This window comes from Andrographis paniculata, unplaced genomic scaffold (assembly GCF_009805555.1).
Source record: "Andrographis paniculata isolate CXL003 unplaced genomic scaffold, ASM980555v1 Contig9END, whole genome shotgun sequence".
NCBI classification, from domain to species: Eukaryota; Viridiplantae; Streptophyta; class Magnoliopsida; order Lamiales; family Acanthaceae; genus Andrographis; species Andrographis paniculata.
In genome coordinates, this window is record NW_026137639.1 from 646,539 (window position 1) to 670,707 (window position 24,169).

Here is a 24,169-nt window from a genome sequence, read left to right on the forward strand (position 1 = left end):
GTGGAATATATTTAGAATTGCTTAGCTGGGGAGGTTTTTGTCAATTTTGGGAATTTCGCTTTTCATCCCTATATACTTTTTTTATTACATATATAAATTTTCAGGTTAAATCTCTTTTTTTTAAAAAAAAAAAATATTTTAAAAGGCATATTTTTTTGTAGTTAAAAAAATAATAATAACTAAAATAAAATACATACCTCCTAATATATTTACTAGAATTTACTCAACTTAGTAAGTATATCTTAACAATAAATAACTATTCTTATTTTTAAAATTAATTTAAAATATAAAGTTACTAATTTAACATTATATATTAGTTATTTTGTTCTTATGTTTCTTTTTCTATTCCCATAATCACAAATATATATATAGATATTTTTTCTTTGCATTTTAATTATATATGAATTATTCTTTTTCATCACTCATATACATATTCATTTGATATTTTCATGTAATTTTTTTTTTGTGTGTGTAAATGATATTTATACCTAAAACATACTTAGATATACATTATATTAACAATTGATTTGTCTAACTGAACATATTAAGTATTTATACTAGAATATTTGATAAGACAATTATTTTGCATTACATAATTATAACTTAAATGACAATTAATAATTTTTTTTATTTTAACATATGAAAGTATTATTAAGATATTTATTTTCAATATTTTATAAAAATAGAAATATATTTTTATTAGAAATATGAGTGATGTTTCTATTGAAAATATATAAAATATAAAAAAAGTAAAAAATTTGTTTGTCCATCAAATTTTTTGTTTTGACGCCATTCTCAACATATATATCGTAGTATTAGTATTGTATTATCTTATAAAAAATTAATATTCAACACAAAATATTATTATTAATACTATCTACATAATTCTTCACGTCTCATATATTAAAATTATTTTGTATTTTGGTTTGAATTTTTTTTTAACGCGGGACATAGAGAATTGCATAAATAATATAAAAAAAATATATATATATGTTGATTTTTTTTTTTTTTTTAGAAAGAAACAAACACAGACTCAAATAAATTTGTATATGTGTTTTATACTTAACTTTCAATAAATTTATTCTATTTTATTAATTTTGTATATAAATTTTATATGATAAATATATTTATAAAGTAACACCGTAAGGATTTGATTTTTTGTTTTAATTTTGAATAGTACTCCCTCCGTCCACGGATAAAGTATACATTTACTTTTGGCGCGGAGTTTAAGAAATAACAGTATTTTAATTATACTGGGTGGTAGGTAAAAGTAGTGTAATGACATATAAAAGTAATGATGTGAAGTAAAGTAAAGGTATTTGTGAAAAAAAATGGGTTATTTAATGAAATGATTACTTTGTAATTGGACGTCCCAAAATATAGAAATATGTAGACCTTATAGCTGGACGGAGAGAGTAAAATTTTAGATTGAAATAATCATTTAATAAAATATAAATATATATTGACCATATTTCAAACATAGCAGTGCAAGAATGAAGAAAATGTATACCTAAATAACAAACAAAAACTGCCTCCACCGTCCCCGAATCCCGAGCTCCCGTGTCACAGCCGAGCGTATGGATTAGAGGCTCGATAATCAAACGTTGTCGAGCTACCAAGGAAGTAACAACTAGTAATGAAACTAGAGAAATCTAACCAAAGTGAAGTGAAAGAACATTCTTAATAATGCATTCGTCAAACGATTATAGCACAAAAACAAGTGTAGCCGCAACCTCAGGAAAATTAACAGCTGCAAGAGCCAAGCATCGTCATTTAAGCTCATTCAATTAGTAAAGAGTGCGCAGAAACTTGTCTGCCGTATAAAATGGAAGGACTTGTTTTTTCCTTTTCACGATGATGCATCATCAAAGACAATATGATTCCGCAAATATATGAACAACAAATTCAAATACTTATGCGATTTTGAGTGTAGAGTAGAGTGGAGTAGGGGCAAATCTATAAAAATTTCTCCATTGGGGCCATCTAAAAATTAGTGGGATGCATCTCTAATAATCTGCTCAAATTTATACGGATCGAGTAGTTGTGCAAATAGTGAATGACAATAGTAATTTTAGTTATCTTTATTGCCGATACCTTCATATTTTGAAGGACTTGTAACCATCATCAGGACATGTCATTCCTTCTTCCCAGTCTCCCATCCGGCGGCCTCCAAATACAACTTGTTGAATGCCCAAGTACCTATAACAGAAAAGGGTCGATGAATTTGAAGCTTATGCACATGGAATTAGGAGCGGAAAAGAATTTGAGTATGCCACATGATAATGCAGAAAAGCTCTACATACTCTGAGCTTAATACAGTCAAGCAGTTCAAAAGGACATCTATTGAAAAGAAATCGGCTGTACCAAGATCCACCCTGTTGCAACATCCATAAGGATTAGTTGTAAGGATCTCCGAGTTCTGTTTGTTATTATAGTATAGACTAATATAGATATTCGAACAGATATTTCATACCAAACCCTGCCCCAGTTGTCCTGGAATTCAACATCGCTTATATCGTGAAATGAGGAAGGCATAGCCTTAGAGCCCTTGTCGGCATCATAGAGAGGATCGTACTCCATTGATGAGTTAGCTAACTGCATTGATAAAGGGGTCGTAATTATGTCCAAATAATTAAACAAATAGGTCAGTCAGTTGCAGCTGCTCTGGTACGTTCTACCTATGTTCTCAACTCTCCAAGCAGCAAAATTAGTCACTTTGACAAAAATAGTCTTCAGGATACAAAGATGTTCAGCATGCTGCCACTAGCAAATGATTTCTTATACAAAAGTTGGGATATTAATCGATACACTGCCACAGTTCTTAGTGAACTCAGGAACCATCCTGGGCAGGATTGTTGTAGAGTTGGACAGAAACTAGAACTATTGGGAAGCCAAGTTCCATTTGGTTTTCGAAAAATTGGAACTGACACTGGTAGTTTAGTGTCATTTCAAAACTGTTTAATTTCTATATGCAGTAATATAAACAATAAAACATGTATATACTGACATTTCTATTATTTGACATTCTAGTTCCACCTTCCAAATCCCTCAATTAAAGCGGTCCTTACTTGAATTGATTTCATCGACTGTTTATAGTTTAGAAGCTATGATTCTAAAATTATATAACCGCTATCTTCACTGACAATGGAAGGATATATTTATGACTATAACAAATAAATCATGTGACTGGAAGAAAATGTACAATATACCACCTGAAATTAACCTTTTTATATTACATCATTCATGTTGCTATATTTGAGGCATCAACAAGACTGATAGACAAAAGCATGAAACATGAGTTCCAAGAAGGCTGAACCTGCAAATTGGCTGAATTGAATGCCCCTAAGCGACCCATCAGATACCACGATTGAATGACCTGTCACAGAAATAAAACCAGAGATACTATTCACTTTTAACAAAAATGAAGAAACAATGATATTGGACTTTCAGTTTCATTGAATTGTAAGACAGAAGGTAGTAAAATAGATCAAGACAAATATATACATACGCTGCCAAGAAGGTCAACATCTCGATCAGAAGGTGATCCATATAACTCAAACCATATGTAGGAATCGAGAGGGTTGAAACTGTAACCAACAAAAGCAATTATGTTTGTTGAGAGTAATCACATATGCAACAACACATTCAAGTTATGTAGTAAAAAATAATATGGTGTTAGTAAGATTACACATATCAAAATCGCAGAATATATAATTATAAGACTTAAATGGTTCTAGATATCTTCCCTAAATAATTCTAATCTTCGAGAATATAATAGCAACTAATTAGCATACACACTAAGATGAGGAGCATGGTAATGTACTAATGTTTGACTTGTGCATAGAAAACAAAACAGATATAACTAGTATGTTTTGATTGCCCCTAATCATCCCTCTTCATTTAAAAAATTTCATTAATATAGGAGACAGAGCAACAGCAGTCATCAAAGACAGAGCACTATAGTAGCACAAGGCTGTATCGTTCCATCTTCACGGCCATATTGGAAGAAGCATTCACCCAAATCATGTTAGAAGCATGTCTTTCCTCTTGGGGACACAAGTTTCCGCTCAAGTTTATCAAGTATAATATCACCACAGTTCTGATCTCTTAATGTGCAATCATAATAAGTTAACGATCACAACTACGATGCCGATATGATTTCAAGTACTGTTGCACTCTGTACCAGAACCACAACTATAGCATATTAAATTCAGTTATAAATTGATCCATCACACGGCAATCATAATAACATGCAGAATTTTCATTAGTTTCCTACAGCAATTAGACCAATACAAGATTTTATAAAATGAATCAATTCCACAAGAAGTATTGTCATTATTTCCAACAACACTTACTGAGAAAATCAACCAATACACCAATGATCATCGTATATATGAAGAAAAATCAAGTGGATTATTAATTTACTTGCAATCAACTGCGTATAATGGTACAGAAATATGTACAGATTTTTATTGCATTTTCCTATGCGAAATTAACAAATAAAAACATGTAGTTTATATAGTTTTTAAGTTCCATGATGCTAGTTACCGTTAAATTAGTAATAAAATTTAAGCAGAAAAGCATGAGCAGTATTAAGAACAGAGGTAGAAGATGAAATTAAAAATCAGAGAAATAGAGAATCCTAATACATATGTGTGAAAAGGTACATTACTCTCTAAAGCTGACTTTGAATGCAAGGACAGATCCAGATTTAGATTTCTGGAATTCTCTGCCCTTCTTTCGAACTCTATCTTCAACCTGTCAAGTGTAAGTTTTAAATTTGTAACAACAACCAATTTTGAACACATATTTTTGTTACAAGAGAAGATCTACATCCCACTACAATATAAGTGCCAAAGTGTCATTCATAATGTAAGGCGAAAGTCCTAGTTGCAAAATATAGATGGACTCGACACAAGGATATCATTTCAACATCATTTTGTTCTATTTTGTTTTGCTATTTATTCAACGATCAAACAAGCAATAAATAGGTCAGATATTTCTTGATCGTTAAGAAGTAATTCCACATCAAAATATATATGCTAGTAACATAAAGGATCATCACTTCTACATGATTCTTGGTGTCATGAAGCCATTTCCATATGTTACCTTGCATGCAGTTATGGAGTACTTGAAATATATAAACATTCCCATAAAATCACGACTTAAACCAATAATTAATTCCCAAGCATCAATGAAGTTTTTATTTCAATCATAGAGAACGACAATTTGAAGAAATGGAACCTGGTATGAAAAGACTTAAAAGACATTTTTATTTGACACAAGGGAAAGTTTGAATGGGAGCCATTTCTAGTCAACCAATGGAGAAGGTCACAAGATGCGCTTCTCTAAATCATTCAATAATAAGTCTTAACTAAAAATTTCACTTGCCCTTTTTCTCATGAGCTCGGGGTTACCAATGCTATCTCCCAGAACAGCTCTTAGCTCAGAATCATTTTTACAGGCATCCTCCAATACCCTGTATATAATTCAGCACAAATAAATGTTGTTCATTACTATCTCAACCGATGCGAAACCCACAAAAATAAATAAATAAAACTAAAATAAGAGAAGAATATGACAATGACGATGAATGAGATAAAGAATTGGAGCACGTAGGCATAGTTTACTTTGCCCAAGTAGGATAATTATGGAGCTGCTCGTAATCACGTTTTCTCTTTTCCTCCTGAACTTTCAACAAACGGCGTCCTCTTGCTGTAGTCCCAGACCCTTTAACAGCCTTTTCATTTGGAACATTGCTGCTGCCCGTTTCACTTGGAGTGATATCAATGATTTGATCGGCATTACCTCTGAAATTCTTCCGTGCGCATACCATCAAAGATTTGAGCTTATGCTCCCAGGACATTCTATTAGCATGATTAGTGCTGCTTGAAGGCACTGATGGAAATGTGCCAGCAGAGAGAGAACATGATGGGCAAGGAAATTTCAACGTAGTGAAATTCAAGCAATGTATGTATGCACAAGATATATCCATTTTTTATGTTTATTACCTGCACATAAGCATCACGTGTCTTATATAATTGCATAAATATCACCTGATTTGATAGTATGAAATGTGATTATCATTAAGCACGAATATTGCTATATAATCAATCTATCATCCAAGGAAGATTGTTTAAACAGATGAATCAATAACAGAAAGCATATAATCCTTAATTTGTGCCTAAATTTCCACTTCATTCATAAGCTAAACTGAAGTGATTAGCAAGCAATTTTGAGAAATTATATATATATATACATATCTATATATATACATAAGAACATATGTAAGGTATAGGTACTAGATATTTTGCACTAAGTGTCATTTTTCCCTTGACACGAAAGGTGATATTTATATAATATAAAATCAACAATAAACATACACAAAAAATTGTATCTGTATCACATCATCTGGAGTCAAATTCTGAACAAGAAAATAAATATACAATGTATATATATGAAAAGTTTTAAACTATTTTTCTAGTACACCCCCTAGAATTGAATGTGAGAGTAGACTGAATTCATTCAACTCAGTAAAGCAAATGGAAGAGCAGTGACCATACAACTTCCAAGTACGATGGAAAACACAGTAACTTTGTCATCACTTCTGCATACGGTATACACACACATAGAACAAGAGGCTGTCTTGCAGAGGTAAATCAATTTCCTCCAAAATACATCCAATGAACTGTAGTCACTCAACACTTGGGACAATGCAACTATGAAATGAAAGTGTGGGAGAGACCAAAACAGCTCCAGCATAAAAAGACTTGTCAGCACGCAACCGAATGAGATAAAGGATTCGCGGATATATACATACATACATACCAAGTAATTGCGAAGAGTGACAAAAATTCAAGCACAACAAATATAACTATAACGTTTGTATTCAACTTGAAGTATTAGATAAGGAAGTGGAATCAAACCCAGGGAGAGAAAGAGAGAGAGAGATAGCGCACCCAGTTTGCGGAAGGTGGGGAGAAGACGACGAGATATTCCCGCGCCGGAGAAGCTAATTGTCTGCTCCACTCAGCTGTAGGATAACTTCGCGATGCGTTTGTTTGCGCTTATTAATCTATTATTTGTTTATTTATTTATTTGTTTTTTTTTTATTTTTTATTTTTGTGCTTGTTAAACACTATTTTTTGTTTTAAACGAATTCGGTTCATGTCGCAAAAGGATGTTAATTTTATCATTTTAATTTATCTATCTTAGTATGTTGGTACAAATTTAATAAAAAGTAGTACGTATTATTATTATTTTTTAAAAAAAAATATATCTTTTTTTTTTTATTTATTTGCATAATCATCATTATGCGTCTATCTTTTTTTTTTTTTTTTTTTTTACTTCAATTCTAAAATTACGTTATTAATCCTATAAAATTTTAATTATATGATCTTAATATTTGTGCAAAATTTTTTTTAGTGAATTTTATAATAAAATAAATAAATTGGATATGTTGAATATAATTGTTCAGTCGCATATACTGAAAGGCTTAAAAATTAATTACTTTATTTTGTATAATTAAATTCTATTATTAATATAATTATAGTAATTAATTTTGTGAGATTTATTATTTAATACTTTCCCATTTCAATTTAATATACTTGTTCATTATTTTAGTTGGTTCACTCAGAATATTACTCCTATAATTTATGTATAAATATGAAAATAGGCAAAAATTTAAATGGATAAAGAGAGATATAAGGGAAGGGCAGACAGTCAATAATCCCTTTCCATCCATCCCAATTTATCTACCTATCTAATGTAAGTAAGTAAACAGACAAACAAACACAGGCAAAGAACATTTTGAACAATTCATTCACAGCTGAATAAAAACTTCCCAATTAATCTATCTATCTAATTGATGTAGTAAAAAAGTTAAACAACACGTCAAACAGCATACCACAGCATAGGATAGCACCTGCTCCTTGGTTCTTCTACTCTTTGCTCCTGGAGGATCTGTCCTTCCGGTGTCCCCCCAGGATCCTCGAAATCTGAAGGCCTCGACTGAACGCCTGGTTGAACAACATCCGCGTCTGGAATTCAGACACGAACGGGAACCATGCAAGAAACGCCACTGGCGTGAACAACAGCAACCCCATCACGATTTCATACCCGCGTGCCAGAGTCCTAACCGATCCCCAGAACCCGAATCTATCGACAACCGGCTTGCATGCTTGTGCAATCTGCATATAATAGGGATACATGTATGTATGTATCAGTCACATTGTAGTTAGGAATAGATGAGGCTAGCTGTCATTAATATATTAGGGATACTTTACCAGGAGTAGACCCCAGCCGGTGGGCATGAAGGCGAGGATGCACACCACAAGATCCCGCGCTGTCATGTGTGGGAGCGCGATCAGAATGACCAGTATGGCGACGAATGTAAGGAATATTAACCCCTTGATCAACCGGAAAACTAGCTGAAAATTCGCGCTGAATTTCCTCCGTCCAACAGATATTGTCTGCACAAAGAAGCCAATCAAGAAAAATCAAATTCAACAAGTTCCCAGAAAGACATTTCAGACGCGGCGAAATAAACAAGCCTTACCTTCATGACGAAGAGTATCAAAAAGATGACAAGCCAAGACACGCCGTAAACCTGTGGACAGACAAGTGCGGATGGATATCACATTCGTTTAATGAACTCAAGAGCTATGAGTGTCAGAGATTTTTCAGCCTGTACATACCAATACACTTTTCGTGTTCTTTGAGATGTTCAGGTGATAGACGAGACCGTACTGATAAATGAAAAAGCGTAATGATAGTATAATTTCAGCAACGATGCCACGTTTCCCTGAATGCCGGAGATGCTCTTGCTCCTCTTCCCACCATGATTCCCAGCTTTTTTCTGGGGGGACACCAATGCCTCCACGGTTACCAATCCACTTGTTCCAATCGTTCCAATCATCGACTATCTTTTGCCACTCAAAACCGGATGGATTGAAGAGGAATGGTGCAAAAAGCCACGTGCCCACCATAAACCACATAGACACAGTAATCAAGATGTATGGAACGGCACCCCTGTATGACTGACCGAAAATTTGATATACGAGTAGTAGTATCATCAGCTCAAGTCCCTTAACAAAGTGGCTACGAGAGTATAGCCGGTAGTTCTCTGCAAATTTGGCATGGAACACAACAAATCCTCGACCGGTGGGCCTGTATTTTGCTCCTCCGTGAAGCAATGTCCTTCCATAATAGTGTGTTTTCGTTCCAAGTGAAAATGTGAAGAACACTGGAGCTAACTGCAGCTGCATCAGGATAAATTCGCTTAAAGCCGTTCGAAAGCCTTTCTCCAGCCCAATTTCCATCACCATAGGGAGAGCCATCAGAAATCCAATTTGGACAAATGACTGAGATGCAAGAGCAACTTCAAGAGGTCGGTTTTCTCGAACTCCTGGAAGGGTACTTAATCCTTTTTCTAGGCCACTAAGAACGAGATAAAGGCGACCATAAAGGAATATGTACACGGTAAGCACAGTAAGCTGTCGGGAAGTAAACAAGGTGTCAGCTAATGGCAAGAGAAATCAAGATCAAATTGGTAGACTGAGCAGCATATACGTACCAATGTACTGAAATAGAAACCGATTGTGGTGAAATAGCACGATAACATTCGGAAGAAATCAAAGCGATGACCAAGCCTGTATAGATCACGGCTCAGTGTTTGTTCTCCATTTCCGTTAGCAATCTTAGCCTCGAATAGTGATATCTGGTTAAGACCCACATCTCTCCCTTTACCGACTTGTATATATTCATGATGAGTTACATTGCCTTCACGAAGTGTTGAATTAAAACCTGAAGGAATAGTTACATTAGAGATATATGCAATTGCAATTAACATACATGGAAATAAAGCCTTGAAAGAGTTTATAATTTATTGTAACATGCTTACCAGCAAAAATGTCTTCACTCAGGTTGATGATCTTGGATGCTTTGCTCACCCCACCTCTAGTGAGGTGAAATAGTCTGTCAAAAACATCTGGATGACCGTAGTGAAACCGAACCCTGCATAAATAAAGAGGAAGCAAAGCACAAGAGATATTATGTAGATGTAGTTGTATATTAACTCCAAATACCAGTGGCGAAAGGATGAATTTGGTGACAGTTTTTTTATGCAAATCTTGTGTGGAAGTGTTCCCAAAATGGACGGCAAATTTACCAATGTTATAAAACCATAGAAGTATGAACATCTAACAGCTTTGCACAGAATTAAGATTTTGGATGTTAACTCAACTAATAGCATGGAGGGAAATGGGAAGACATTGATATGAAGAAAGAACATTATTCACAAATTAGTCTAGCTTGAGTCAGTCAATCTGAAGCAATAACGCCCACGTTACCAAGAACCCACAAGATTTACCCACAGTATATTAACGAGCTTCTTAACATACATAGCCCCTGGGAGAAAAGAACCAAGATATCATTGCAAACACAGGCATATGTGTGAATAAGTTGTTCCTTACATGTTGTAAGGCATCATACAACCTAAAAGGTAAGTATTTAGATGATCATAGGAGGATGGTATGGATTGAAAAACTTACTTTAAAGGATTGCCTAACAATCTCTGGCCAATAGTAACAAAACTTGTTTCTTGATTTGACATAAACCAAGCAAGAGAAGAAACACTGCAAAACATGGCAAGGTTCGGTCACAAAATAATATTAGATTATTCATCTTCGCCTCTTCGGCCAGAAAAGGGTAATGTTTGTGGTTGAATGCCCACCTGCCCGTGAAGATATGCTCCCTCAAACCAAGAATTGAGGGATGCCTAACATCATGCCTTTTCAGAAATTCTTGAAGTAAGTTTCTCATTTTCAGTGCTTCTTCCATATAGTTATCCTGCAATTGGGTATTCATGTTAAGACAGAAACAGTTTGATTCAAAGATAAAATACAATTAAAAAAACTGTTAGTACCTGATTCATATCAATTGTTTGCAAGCCTTCCCCGCGCGTGAAAATGATGGCATGATTCTGATTTTCAGGTTTCCCTTCACCCAAGATAGCAGGCCCTGGAAGTTTTATACGATATACAACCTGCAATAAAAAATTTCACATATCAGACAATAGTAATTCATCCATTTACGACAGCTGCAACTTTAAAGTGTTAAATTGATTCTTTGATACTAGTGTAGAGGTGACAGTTGCAACTTTAAACTGTTAAACAGATTCTGCCTAACCACATTTTCTTTCAAACAAGCTAATTCTTGTTTAATTTCCATTATACCTGGTCCAGATTTTGCCCTGGCTCGGAAGAATTTTTCGGCAAAGCAGCCTTCACAAGAGTGGAATAATAGACCTTATCATTAACCCTCTTGGACTTGTCTTTACATGGTTCTTCAACCTCATCAATATAAGCCACTCGAAGCGATGGATACCTGCTTACAGAAATGCATCATGAGGTCATGGGAGTCACGGTTCACAAGTAAAAACAGCTAGTGCATATTTATGATCCATATAACCCTTACGTGGTCATGAGCCTCAATATATCTTGAGCACGTGGATCTCCAGATCGTTTATGAATACCATATGATTGACAAGATACGACATATGTGAATTTCATATCGGAAACTGCTTGACATTGTGCCCACAGAGACCGTTCTCCCTTCATCTGATCTTCATTCAACTCAATGGCCTTGTAGCCTTCCATTAGATCTGTTGAACATTTGCAACAGGTAAGTGCTTGAAGTACAACAGTTCTCATACAATTAAGAAATAGCAAGTGGTAATAGTGTCTGCATTGGGTGTTCAATCCAGAACAATACAGAACACAAAAGAATACCTTCATCCTTAGCCATATCAAGGAAGGCTTGAAGTTCTAATGCTTTTCGGTAATACATCATTCCTCTTACTGTCACAAATTAGATGATGCATTAGATCCAAATCATTCAGTTAGTAAAATTGCAAGTATCACCCTTCCAATGGCAGTAATGATCATCCAAAACATGAATAAGGACTTGACTGAACCAAAAGTTGACCCAATCAATAATTTATGATTTGCTAATAGCCCAGAAGATGCATATAATTAGAATTGGAAGCACCATACAGAAGCAGTTAATCAGAGATTATTCAGTTAGTTGAGGAGACACGATAAGTTGCCTCTAGCATGTCTTCATATCAAGAAAAGGCCATATAAGTATAGGCAATATTTGTATTGGACACCCTAATGAAGGAATGAGATTGGCTTATTATGTTCATGCTTTGAATTTCAGGAGCTACAAAAGCATCCAACTTACTCACTCCACAAACATAAAACGCAGTGGAAAGTCAACATTTCATAGTGAATGAGATGGAGACTACAAACAACTATTAATTCACTCATACCAGTTCTTGTTAAAGTCTGGCCCCTGTATGATGCCCAAAGGCGTAGTTGCTCTTCTAGCTCATCAGATTCTCTAAGTTCATCTTCATTTTGGCAGTTGACACGCTCCATAAAATTGTTCCACTCATCTGTATGATTCATTTATAATGTTGGCGGAGAAACAAGAATACAAATATAAATTTATGTCATTCTATATAACTTTACACACAAACCTGGGAATATCTTCTGCAAATAAAAGAGAATGGATACACCATCTTCATTTGGCACTTCCAGCTCAGGTAATGAGAACAGAACCTCTTCCGAGTAGTAAGGAGTCAAAACACTAATCATGAAAGTATCCAAGTTAAACAAAGATGACATAAAACTAAGTGTGAATAGCACCTAAGTTAAACTAAAATGATGTGCCAATGAATAATGCTTTCATAAATATTGAGCAATCACGCTTATGAAGAAAATATACACATTCTAATTAACTCATTTCCAATTTCAAATGCCAAATTGTAATGAGAATTGGAGAAAGACAAAGCAAAATGGTGTCGCAGGTTTATAGTATTTTTCAATATTTAGCAGTTTCTAAAACCTAGATTGATTTGAGATGGATAAAAATTAAGGATAAGACATATACACAAGGACTCACGAGAAAGATAACATATTTCGGACTTTAGGAGCTGAAGGCATGTCCATGAACAACGAGTTCGAGAAGAAGGAGATGCGCCTCCTAGCTTCTAAGTTCGATGGCACATCCATAGCAGACTCTTTTACCGTCAGCAATAAATACAACCTCTTGATCTGTGCAAAGGAAATAAGTAAAATATTAAAACAAGGGTACATGACTACATGTTCTATGCAAGTGTGTGTACACATGCGGTATATATAGGGCATTCAGATATTAACCTTCTCTTTCCAAGCATCTGATTCTGGGGTCGGAAATTTGATGGCTCCAGCTGAGGCAAACAACTGATACTGTGGATCAACAGAAACCATTCCTTCATATCCCACACCACCATGCATCGAATCCAATAAACTGTTTCCAGAAATTACACTAGAATAAGAACACTCCATCTAGTAATGATAATCTGTTGTTTGCAGACTGCAGTTAAATATATGTATATATATACTTGGATATGTGATCTTCCATCATTATATCTTGTGTCACAACTTCCAGCATATCCTGGAAAAGAATGACAACTTGGTCTCTGTCCTCTGGCTTATTGTCTAGCTGCAAAAGTGGACAATTCAATCCAGTTTAACATGAGCAGCCCGAAGAAAAAGGAACTTCAAGAACAAAGTGACAGTAGGAATACGAACCAAGTAGTTTACAAGTCGAACAAATAGATCATAGAGATTAGGAAGAGCACTAAGCTTGTATTCAGCTAAAAGATTATCCTCTACTATGTGCTTGTCAACTTCCGAAAAGATGTATTCAATAACCCTGTCAAACACATAAGACGACTTAAGAAAATAATGAAAATGTAAGTAGGTGTGAATTAGCAGCAAAAACAAATGCTTACTCTTTCTCTCGCCTGCCACGGACTAATAATTTAACAATGCTTCGGAAAGAAGCATAGCACTCACAGACAGCAGAATACATATAAGCATCAGACTGAATCCTCTTTTTCAGCTCTCTGTCCTTGCCATTACTGTCTTTAGCCATATCCACAGCTATTGGGATCTATTAGATGAAACAAAATACACCAAATGAGTATTAATCGAATATCCATAAACCATTCCTATCACTGTACAGGACCAACTAGAATCATCAACTACATACTTGCCTTTTAAATGGAATAACAAAAAAAGGAATCGAAGATAAGTATAAGAAAAATGATCTTCATCCAATAAGACACTGTGTTCATGTTCATGCACCTATACTAGCAGCCCCAAAGGATAATCCATCACTTCAATTATCTAGAGGAGCAAACAAGTGCCCAACTTAAATTATCTAGGGGAGCAACTATTCAGTGTTCATAAAAGGAATGGTGGACAAGAAAGAATAATCTGCCCGTTGCATAACAGGAGAAGGCTATAGTCCCCAGATCAGCGACAACAGACAGCAAAGATCAACTTTAAAAAGAAACAAAATGGTCAAAAATCCAACCTTGCTGGCAAGAAGAAATGGGGGCCATTGGATTAGCTCCAAATCACGGTCAGCAGAATATGGAACAAGCAGCAGATCCATTTCCCTAGAAAAGGAAAACACCCATCATATTATCCGTTTTTTGTTCATAGGAGCAAAGTTCAAGGACAGTAAGAAAGAATGAATAAAAAATAACCTGTTGCTTATTAGATCTTCCTCTCTGAAACTAGTTATTATTTTGTTCCACAATTGAGCAAACCTTGCGGCTTCTTTCTCTTTGCTTGATGGGATCTGATTGTATGATAGTCACACAAATAAATAACACCTTCACTCAGTTTACACAATTGTCTATGATCCATATAATGTCCAATGAAATCAGTAAGAAAGTGGGCTACCACTTCAAATTTGCGGGAGAATGTAGACATAAGTCCTTTCTTCTTCACTCCTTCATTTTTCTCCGCTGGAATTAGGCAAGCATTAAAAGCACCAGGCAATGATTGAAATCGAGATCTAAGCATTCCAAGTGTCCGAATCTGGCAAGAACACAAAACCAGGATATTAAGATATAAATAATGCAATAACTCTGCATAACATTCAGTGCAAAAAACTCGCTAGCAAGGTCTATAGTCACCTCACCATAAAACAGGGTTAATTTTAAAGAAATTAACAAGGCTATAAAGATGTGCTTTATAGTGGCCCAACGTTTAGAACATATAACACTAACTAGAGGGAAAGTCTTGGCATATATTAAACTGATTGAACATCATTCTCCACCTACAAATGTATATGTTTGCAACATTATAGATACTATGATGCTGTTTCAAAATAACAAACAAGAGACAAAAAACAAGCAAACAAAATGTAAGAGGATATTATCAGGCTTTATATCAGAAAGGAAGTTGTGTTGACCTCTCCAAGGCGACGGAAAGCACCATATATACCTCCAAACAGCGTAGAGAATATAGCATACCAGATCTGGGCATCCATAAAATAAACCTAAAAAGGAAGTTTTTAATAATTAATTATTGACGAGAAGAAATGTTAAGTGTTTCAACAGTGCAGCCGCTACCTCAAACCCCCTCCCCCTCCCTCCAAAAGAAAATGATAATTCATTAATAGAGAGCTCATATAATGTCAAAAGAATTTAACATCCTTACAAGAATAACTGGCGCCCAGACAGCAACTACAACACCAATGTTGTTTTTAGCTGCAAAAAATGGAAACTATATATCAAACCAAGTCATTAACATATCCATTAGTTTCTTTGTGTGAGGAAATGGTTTTCGATGACTATTTGTATGTGTTCATGAGAGAAGTATAACCTCAATTCCTCTTATGTCAACTAACCTTGGGGAAAAAATTCATGCCACTGGTAAGCTGTCACATGAGCACTCATGATAGTTTGAGTTGGAACCACCAAAGGCTTAATCTGAAATGGGAAGTTTAAGAACGTGAAATGACATTAAACATTGAGCAAATGCAGCACACGGTTGAACATGCAACTGATTGACACCAGGCAAAGGGGGTACACATGATAAATAAAGGGCAAAAGATCAAGAAAATGAATGTGTGACAGCACCTCTACGTAGAAACTGAAGGCCAACTTTGTTACAAGCAGAAGCACCCAGAACAATGTATACCTATGAGTCAAAAATGAAAGTATACATCAGATGGACAACTTTACAATATCAAATAGAGTTTTTCCTAGTCTTCTTACTTGAAGAGAGAAAATGTGCTTTCATGCATTCCCCTTCCAACATAAAGGCGAGGCTGCAAGAAATAAAAATAGAATTAAGATAAATATCCAAATTTCATATTAATCAAGAGATAATCAGAAAAATGTCCACCATACCTGTGACCACCACATCATTAGCATCACAATTTTGTAATTGGAGCTCTCAAGGAACCTCCGTATGAATGGGAAAAGAAACAGCAAGGCAGCAAGCATATTTGGGGACAAGTAGATAACAAGTGCCAGGATAAACAATGAGGGAAAACTCGAACTATTGCCAACCCAATGTTTTATAATTTGAGCAAATGCAGGAGGGTCATGCTTCCACGTATAGGCATACGTAACAGGGAGAACAATCACCCAAGCAGCAGAAGTCACAACTTTTAGAATGTATCTTAGCTTGACATGGAAGGACATACTTCGCCTAGCTTTCAAACTCAAAATCACATCAAGGATGGCTGAAAAAAAGATTCCATGGATAATGATATAAGATTCGCAAATGCATTTAACATCCGATGGCATGGTAAAGGCTGTATGATTGGTTAAAACAGTATACATTAATGATATAGAACGACAGTTCGCATATAAAAGGAAATGAGCAGCTTGAAAACTCTTAGAAGAAAATATTTGATTAGCAACCACGACAATTAATCTATGAGATTTCACTTCGATATTTCAAAACCTTTCCATTATTTAATAGGAAAAAGATATGGTAACATGCTTACAATCACTCAGCATGAGTATAAAGTGCTGGAAACAAATACCATGAAGAAGTCAATAGAAGTAGAAAGATTATGGTAGTATCACGCTAATTGAACAAAGAAATCTAAGATACCTTCTCCAAGCTTCAAAATTGCAGCAGTTATAAAGACGCTTAGTACTTTCTTGAAAACACCAGGATAAAAGATTGAGCTTGGCTGCCCATCGCCATTCCAAGCAACAATGATCATAGCCTAGGTAACAGCAATAATAAATATTAATGATAGAGACAATGAAAAAAATGATACCAAGAAACTCACGGAGAGCATAAAGAACAAACCTGTAAGCACAGAATGAAGAAAATCCACATTCTGCCAAAGCTTCTAAATATATGCCAAAAAGTTCGAATTTCCACAAAGTTAACCTTCCCCACCCAGCGATCTTTTGTAGCCTTTGTTTCCTACAGTATACAAATATATATAGTAATGCAGAATGGAACATGTGCTTCAAAATAAATGTGTGACTCAATTGGCCAAAAGGATATAAACTGGAAGTCTACAAATGGTTGTGGAATGCAATCGACACCCCCACATGCAAAAGATCAAATCCAAAAGCACATAGAGTGGAAACACAACACACATCTTGAACTCTCAGGTCCCGACGACCAAATGACCCTACTTTGAGAATGCAATACACATTCAATGGAAAATGAAAACATAATCACATGCTTACTTCATTCTTTTCAATTCGAAGTTGATCCACGGTCTTGCAGAAATAATCAGCATCAGCTCGCATGGGCCAACCCAAACGAAAACAATCAACAGACCTGTAATTTCAAATTAAAAAATGAAAGAAACACTATAAATAACAAGTCAATGGTTAACATAGTAATTGAAATAAGAATATCATAATACCAGAAGTACTCATTCAAATCATCATAATTTCTCCACTGTGAGTGTTTTGATTTTCCTGTTTTGCTCCTTGAAGCCTCCTGAATATCAAAAGATTAAATCATGGAGAAGAAAGGTGTAGGTAGAAATGGTAATTTAATAAGAGAATGTATATACAAACTTTACCCGAGCGATCACTTCATAGATTGGGGTAACAACTTTCTTCAGGAAAGCCTCTTCTTCTCCTCCATAAGCAGGCTTCACATTTTCCCCGGTCATGGGACTAACATTTCCAGCAAGTATACCATAAACTTCAAAAGCCATCTGATAATGAAAAGAACTCAAAATTAGTGTTAGAATCAAATTATCTATTTTTCTACTAGTTCAAAAACATGATGGAAAAACAATTCAAGTAAGGAAGAAGTCAAAGAATTAGAATGAAATGCTTTCAATGTGATCTTTCTTAGCAATCATATATTTGAAATAAGGAAACATACAATCTTGATTGTAGGAATCAAAACAGGACCATGAATAGCGACAATAACACCAAGAATTTATTTATGCACCACCAAAGAATAGTAGTAAGACACAGCACATGCGAGCATGTAACTAGACAACGAAATTAAACTCTTGCCTTTTGGAAATCCAATACTATAATTATATTCAAAAAATCTTACAGAACTGATTGGATGAGGATTGCAGAATTTCAAGTTTCGTTCTTCTACAACCAGTTTTTTATCCAATGTTTGCATGGAAATACAAAACTCGGTTTGACATTTAGAAAGATCAATCAATCATCTTGCTCATATGAGCTTGCCCTTATTCTCTTTAACCTAAGTACAGATGATTTTCTGATTCCCTAAATAAAAAATCAAAGATAAAACGGTTCATATTATAATCCCAATCTACCAGAAAATGAGCAACAAAGGCCTCTGTTTTGGAAAGTGTGGTACTAATCATCATTAATGTTATATTTCCAATAGAGTTTAAGCATTTGAAAAGCATACATGATGATAGATGTAGCACAGGCACTCAGGCATGAATCGTAAATTGGCAGCTTCTCCCCAAATAAGAAGATAGAGCCCCATATATAACAATTTGCGCTGTTGCACTTCTTGCTGTATGGTTGGTAGCCTGCATTTCAATTGAAAAAAAAAAAGTATTCAAGACCAAACGCCAAAATAATAATCTCATTCAATTACAAAAGATCTTCCAAGACCCCAGCACCATCCTTTCAATGTGGATCCAATGGCACTAAACATAAAATATAATTGAGCCACACGATTTAAATATAAAGCAGTAAAATGTTCTCCAAGTGGAAATTATAAAGAACTTACCATAAGCTACTTTTGCGGCCCAAATATTTGCACCATTTCTTGTAGTTCTTGAAAAGTTTCTTCATGACTTCATCAAGAGCACGCTCATCTAACTAAAAACCATGTAATCAAATAAGAAGTTATTTTTCTTCAAAAATGACAATGTGATCAAAGTAATAGCATGCTCTCATCTAACACAATCCCCTAATCAGAATGATACGAGGTTCTATTGTAGCTGTAGTTTAGCTGAGGTTTCAACTCTTATGTTGTAATCAAGGCTTAATTTTGTGCAAGCTGTGAAATGTATTTGTCAGCATTGTAGTAAGACTCATAATATTGAAATACTAGATTACGTGTAAAAATATTAACAAGACCAAAAATGAAGTGTATATATATCTATATAAGCAGTGGCGGTGATGTGATTAATAATTATATAAGCAGATAAAGTGGAAACACAAGTAAAATCCTAGCTACCCCCCAGAATAGATTTACATGAACTAGAGATGTTGTAGTAAATACTAAGGCAAGGGAGAGAGATTTATACACCAAACATGTAGAAGGATAACGTTGGTGATGCTATCAACCTTTGGAAATATAAGAAACGGAAAAAATTAAAGAGTTGAAGAATACAAACCTTGGGTTGATGATCAGGTTTTGGAAATTGTCTTATGTGTACATTTGCCAGAAGGAGAATCAAGTGCTCCCTCTGATTGGCCACATTATCTTTCTACAGATTATATCAAAAGTCAACAACAATTTATTTGATCAGACATCTACATTGCAAACTCCTAAAGTTATGAATCCATCATTTGAAATGGAAAATCCATTGGATAAATTCATATGTGGTCGAACCTGGAAACCAAACATTGATTGAAGCCAGTCAAGGATATCTTCATCATTTTTCTTCTTGTATTCCTTAGGCCAAAGAAGACCTCTGGTATTTCGGAGCGCATGTACAGCAGCTTGAATCTGAAAAGTAAGATTAAGTTAAAGAAACATAATATAGAAGTAAAAGCATCAAAGCAAAAACATATAAACCAAAACAGAATTCAATTGATGCAGCTAATATTAATGCTGACCTCTGGATATTTCATGATCGCTTGATTTGTGCTATCGGGATCAAGCGGTAGAATATTATAAGGGACATAGATTTCAGTCTTCTCTGCAACTTTATCATGAGTTTCCAAAACCTGTGCAATTGGACATTCAAGGAAAATGTGTGTTGTTATCAACAAATTAGACAGTTTTTGCTTATTAAGGCTCAAGAATTACAGGCTTGAAAGACACACGTGAACACGATTGGAAAAAAACGCATACCTCACGATCTACTTCCACAGATTGTGTCTGGTTAACGGCTTTCAAAACTTCGAAGAGAACGTTGGCTGTTTGGTATGCTTTTGTCAGCTGCGCACTGCACATTTAAATAAACAGCAGGACTGATTGTCATTAGAACTTTTAATACCATGCAGTATTTGAATTCACTGGTTCAAGAAGAGGAGAGGGAGAACCACACCGATCAGCTTTATCAGCCACATTTTGCAGTGCTTGGATATATTTTTTGTAGTAATGCTGATAAAAGCTCTGCATTTCACGTGCATCGCTTTTTTTTACTCTTCCCATCAAAGTAGGATCATTCTCCTGTAATCATCAGTCTCACATCAGTCAAACTGTTAAGGAAACACTCTATATGCAAGATCTTATTCTGCTAAAATGTAAAAAGAAAGCAATATATTTGTAATAATGTTGCTTTTAGTAAACTAGAGGAAAAGAAATTACAGGGAAGTGAATACAAGAAATTACTAAAGCGCCCCTCAATAACATACTTAGATGCAGAAGTGTTAAAACTCAATCATACAAGGTCATTCAACTTTAAATATCCATCACAATTCAGAGTTATTGAGCATTCATGCAAGATTTTATTCTCCTAAAATGTAAAAAGAAAGCAATATATCTTCAGTAAATGTTGCTTCTAGTAAACTAGAGAACAAGGAACTATGGGGAAGTGAATATAAGAAATTACTAAAGCGCCGCTTAATAAGTAGTTAGAAACATATATATTAAAACTCAATCATACAAGGTCATTCAACTTCAAATATAATTTCCTGAAGAAGACAATGCAAGCATTTTACAGTGGAGGAAAAGATGTGAGCTTATACTAATATGCTTTGCAAATGAGGCTGCCCGAATGAGAGTTGAACCTAAGAATTTTTTGATCTTACCCTTTCCAGACGTTGCAAAAGAGCTGTTTTAAATTGCCGTACACCGCGACCACTTGAAGTAGGATCCAGCCTATGAGCCTTTTCAAAAGCATAAAACCTACCTGTATAAAGTAAATGGAAATTAAACACATGAGAACATGATGTTTACAAGTAAAAGATTAGTTGACCAACAAAGTGTAAACCATGAAAAATGAGCAAACATAGGGAAGTATATCTTGCAATGGTTGGCGTTACATGCATAGAGAAAGTGGAGGGAAAGTAATGTATTATAGTTTATGAGATGCTGACAAGGGTCCAGATATCATGGAGCGGCAACTGGATACAATACATAAGTTATGATATTCGAATGGAAGCCGCAATTTAATCCTGGATTACGTGGATATATTAAAATTAGCTTCGGCATAATTCACTTACGTAATTAAACATGCATGGATGCCACGTTTTTATGATAACAGAAAGGAGAAAATCAGTTAAAAGCTTACAGAGATATGCAACACGTGGATTGCTAGCCTCGACTTCATTGGCGACTCGCAGAATGGGGGCAATTTCGACCAAAGATGATGGCACTACTTCACTGTCAAATACATACTCCCCAAGATTCCCTACTGTCTGCGTGCGAGTGATCCGACGCTGCAGCTGCGGCGTGGACTGCGCCGATCCTCCTCTCGAAGACATTCTGGGGTGTCCCTACTTTCCTCACCAATAAGAAGCTTCTAGAAAACGACAACACATATCACAGCATAATCAAACTTCATTATAACAGCACCAAACACATAACAAACTATTAAAATCCAACCCAGGTATCCCTATTTAACCACCCCAAACTAATATCGAAAACCAGAAGTTTATTGAGAAAAGCAACACTGTCTTGAAAAATCCAAAAACGTACAAAGGTTTCCAGAACCATCAGCTGAGCCAAAAACTCCAACGTGCAAAAGCAAGAAAACTGAAAGCAAGTGTCTAGCAGATAAAACTAATAGCATATTATCATTTCTTTAAACTTAATCTAGAAGACGTCACAATGCGGGGGATTATGTTAAACTGCGACAGCCAAAAATCCGAGAGAACCCACGTATCCACATTCCTCACCAAACAAGACTTACAGGGACAGAAACACTGCAGGTACAGAGAACTACCAGTGCATGAGAAGCAAATTAACTTAAACAGTCGAGTAGCCAACGCATCCACCTGCTCAGAAGATAAACAATTCATCAGAATCCACACTGGTTCAAGCTCCACAAATTTTCAAAGCGAAAAACAGTCGCACAAAACCAAGAGATCGAAATCTCACAACCAGAAATAAATTCCAAAGCAAATAAACCAAAATAAAAAAAGGCGTTCGCGCACCGATCAAAAAAAATCGCGAAATGGATAAAAAGGACAACCATGGAAAGTTTTTTCGTTTTGTTTCTTTTTCTGCACGTACCAAAAGTTTCAGAAAGCAGATGCAAAACCCTCACGCATACCATAACCACATAAAAGCTAAAAACCACACACACAGGAGCCGATAAGCCAAAAATGAAGGAGAAGCAATAGAAAGCTTGAAAATCCTTCAGTGGCTGGAATTGCTACTCACTCATGGACATACAGGCAGAATCATAAAGCCGAGATGATCCTCAGATATTCCAATGCAGCCTTACCACGAGCTTGAGCGAAAAGGGGGTGAAAATGGCGAGGAGAGGTGCTGTGCTGTGGTTTCAAGCAACTTAGCATGAAAAGTGAGAAAAGGGAAGAGAATATGGAGGAGAGAGAAAGAAGAGAGAGAGTGTGAGAGTAAGACTGAGAGTGAGAGAGAGACTGTATCGGGAAAGGAACGCAGAGACCGCTGCTGAGAAAAAGTTCAAAAATAAAAATGACTTTTTGGTGGTATTTATTCCTGGGTGTGTAGGACTCTTCGATGCACGTCGTTTTACTCTTTTGCCCTTCCTTCTTTGCAATATTACCGTTGGCCCTCCTGATTTTGCTTGTTTCTGGTTTTACAGAAGAAAATAAACGTTAGGAGTTTTTTTTTTTTTTTTTTTTTTTACAATGTAATATTTTGAATTGATAACTTTTATTTTAATATAGAATTTATATTGAGATAATGAATGGATAAATACATTGGTATATTGTCTGTATATATTATTTGAATTGGTTAATCATTTTTTCCATTTTAATTTATATTTGAATGATAAGATTACAATATTTAGAATATTTTATAACAATTTAAGTAAATGTAATATGATATAATATTATGCTACATTGTCGATGTAATGTTTTTTAATATTGAAAATTCATATATTTCAATTGCTATGATTGTAAAACATAAATAAAACTTATGTTGTACTTTAAAATTTATGAAAAGTGTGTTGTTTGTGGGTTTGGATTTTGAATTGGGATTTGAATAGTAAAAATTTTGAATTTAAATAGTTGTACGATGTGATATAAATAGGTGTTGATGTGATATTTTGAATGTAAAATTGATTTTTAGTATAATATAAAAAATAAAAAATAGGTGTTTAATTTGATATTTTTTTTGGGGAAAAATAGGATGAATAGTGGAAATTAAATCAAATCCCCAAACAAACACACTACAAAATGTATGATTAGCAGTGAGTTCATTTTAAGGTGTTTTTTACTTTATATTAGATGCATTTTATTTTATTTGTAAAAGCATACGTAAGTATTAATCAAATTATCATAATTTTGCCATTGTTAAATGGACTCCGATATTAAACTTTTCTCAAGTGTTTTAATTTGAGATAATTTTTATACAAAATATGTAATTAGAACGATAATATAAAAAATAAAAAAAAAAAAACTTTTGTACTTAAATATTCAATTTTTGTGAGACAAATAAAATAATACTCGTTTCGTTCGCCTCTAAAAGTTTCGTTTACTTTTTGTGTCATTGTATTTAACATTAAA

The 24,169-nt window shown here is 34.8% G+C and overlaps 2 protein-coding genes across 9 annotated transcripts; both read right to left on the bottom strand.

The window, feature by feature from the left end:
* Positions 1 to 1,444: 1,444 nt before the first annotated feature.
* LOC127244330 (uncharacterized) lies at positions 1,445 to 7,065 on the bottom strand. Of its 2 annotated transcripts, XM_051264816.1 has the most exons (10): positions 6,960 to 7,065; positions 5,631 to 6,011; positions 5,392 to 5,479; positions 4,673 to 4,758; positions 3,509 to 3,587; positions 3,317 to 3,376; positions 2,474 to 2,595; positions 2,304 to 2,375; positions 2,095 to 2,199; positions 1,445 to 1,612 (listed from the first exon to the last, which is right to left on the bottom strand). In XM_051264816.1, exons 2-9 carry the CDS (start codon positions 5,993 to 5,995, stop codon positions 2,097 to 2,099), a joined length of 975 nt encoding a protein of 324 aa, XP_051120773.1. In that variant the 5' UTR covers positions 5,996 to 6,011; positions 6,960 to 7,065; the 3' UTR covers positions 1,445 to 1,612; positions 2,095 to 2,096. The 2 variants fall into 2 exon arrangements, with proteins under 2 accessions (XP_051120773.1, XP_051120772.1); XM_051264815.1 differs by lacking the exon at positions 1,445 to 1,612 and having other exon boundaries at positions 1,810 to 2,199.
* A 656-nt stretch (positions 7,066 to 7,721) lies between these two features.
* Positions 7,722 to 23,073, bottom strand: LOC127244149 (callose synthase 3). 7 transcript variants are annotated; one of them, XM_051264533.1, is made up of 44 exons: positions 22,851 to 23,073; positions 22,399 to 22,450; positions 21,745 to 21,975; positions 21,263 to 21,363; positions 20,557 to 20,681; positions 20,361 to 20,454; positions 20,123 to 20,233; positions 19,896 to 20,012; positions 19,678 to 19,770; positions 19,065 to 19,156; positions 18,735 to 18,861; positions 17,914 to 18,051; positions 17,752 to 17,828; positions 17,570 to 17,663; positions 17,178 to 17,297; positions 16,974 to 17,091; positions 16,259 to 16,596; positions 16,124 to 16,176; positions 15,986 to 16,046; positions 15,754 to 15,835; positions 15,564 to 15,613; positions 15,316 to 15,402; positions 14,802 to 14,939; positions 14,603 to 14,697; positions 14,428 to 14,512; positions 13,841 to 14,001; positions 13,638 to 13,761; positions 13,448 to 13,548; positions 13,224 to 13,353; positions 12,967 to 13,118; positions 12,542 to 12,651; positions 12,332 to 12,457; positions 11,790 to 11,858; positions 11,476 to 11,662; positions 11,235 to 11,385; positions 10,925 to 11,044; positions 10,733 to 10,848; positions 10,551 to 10,634; positions 9,902 to 10,014; positions 9,575 to 9,804; positions 8,697 to 9,494; positions 8,558 to 8,608; positions 8,286 to 8,471; positions 7,722 to 8,189 (listed from the first exon to the last, which is right to left on the bottom strand). In XM_051264533.1, the coding sequence occupies exons 3-44, from the start codon at positions 21,935 to 21,937 to the stop codon at positions 7,941 to 7,943; spliced, it is 5,847 nt and encodes a 1,948-aa protein (XP_051120490.1). In that variant the 5' UTR covers positions 21,938 to 21,975; positions 22,399 to 22,450; positions 22,851 to 23,073; the 3' UTR covers positions 7,722 to 7,940. The 7 variants fall into 7 exon arrangements, with proteins under 7 accessions (XP_051120490.1, XP_051120486.1, XP_051120488.1 ...); XM_051264529.1 differs by having other exon boundaries at positions 22,366 to 22,450; XM_051264531.1 differs by having other exon boundaries at positions 22,839 to 23,073.
* Positions 23,074 to 24,169: the final 1,096 nt, after the last annotated feature.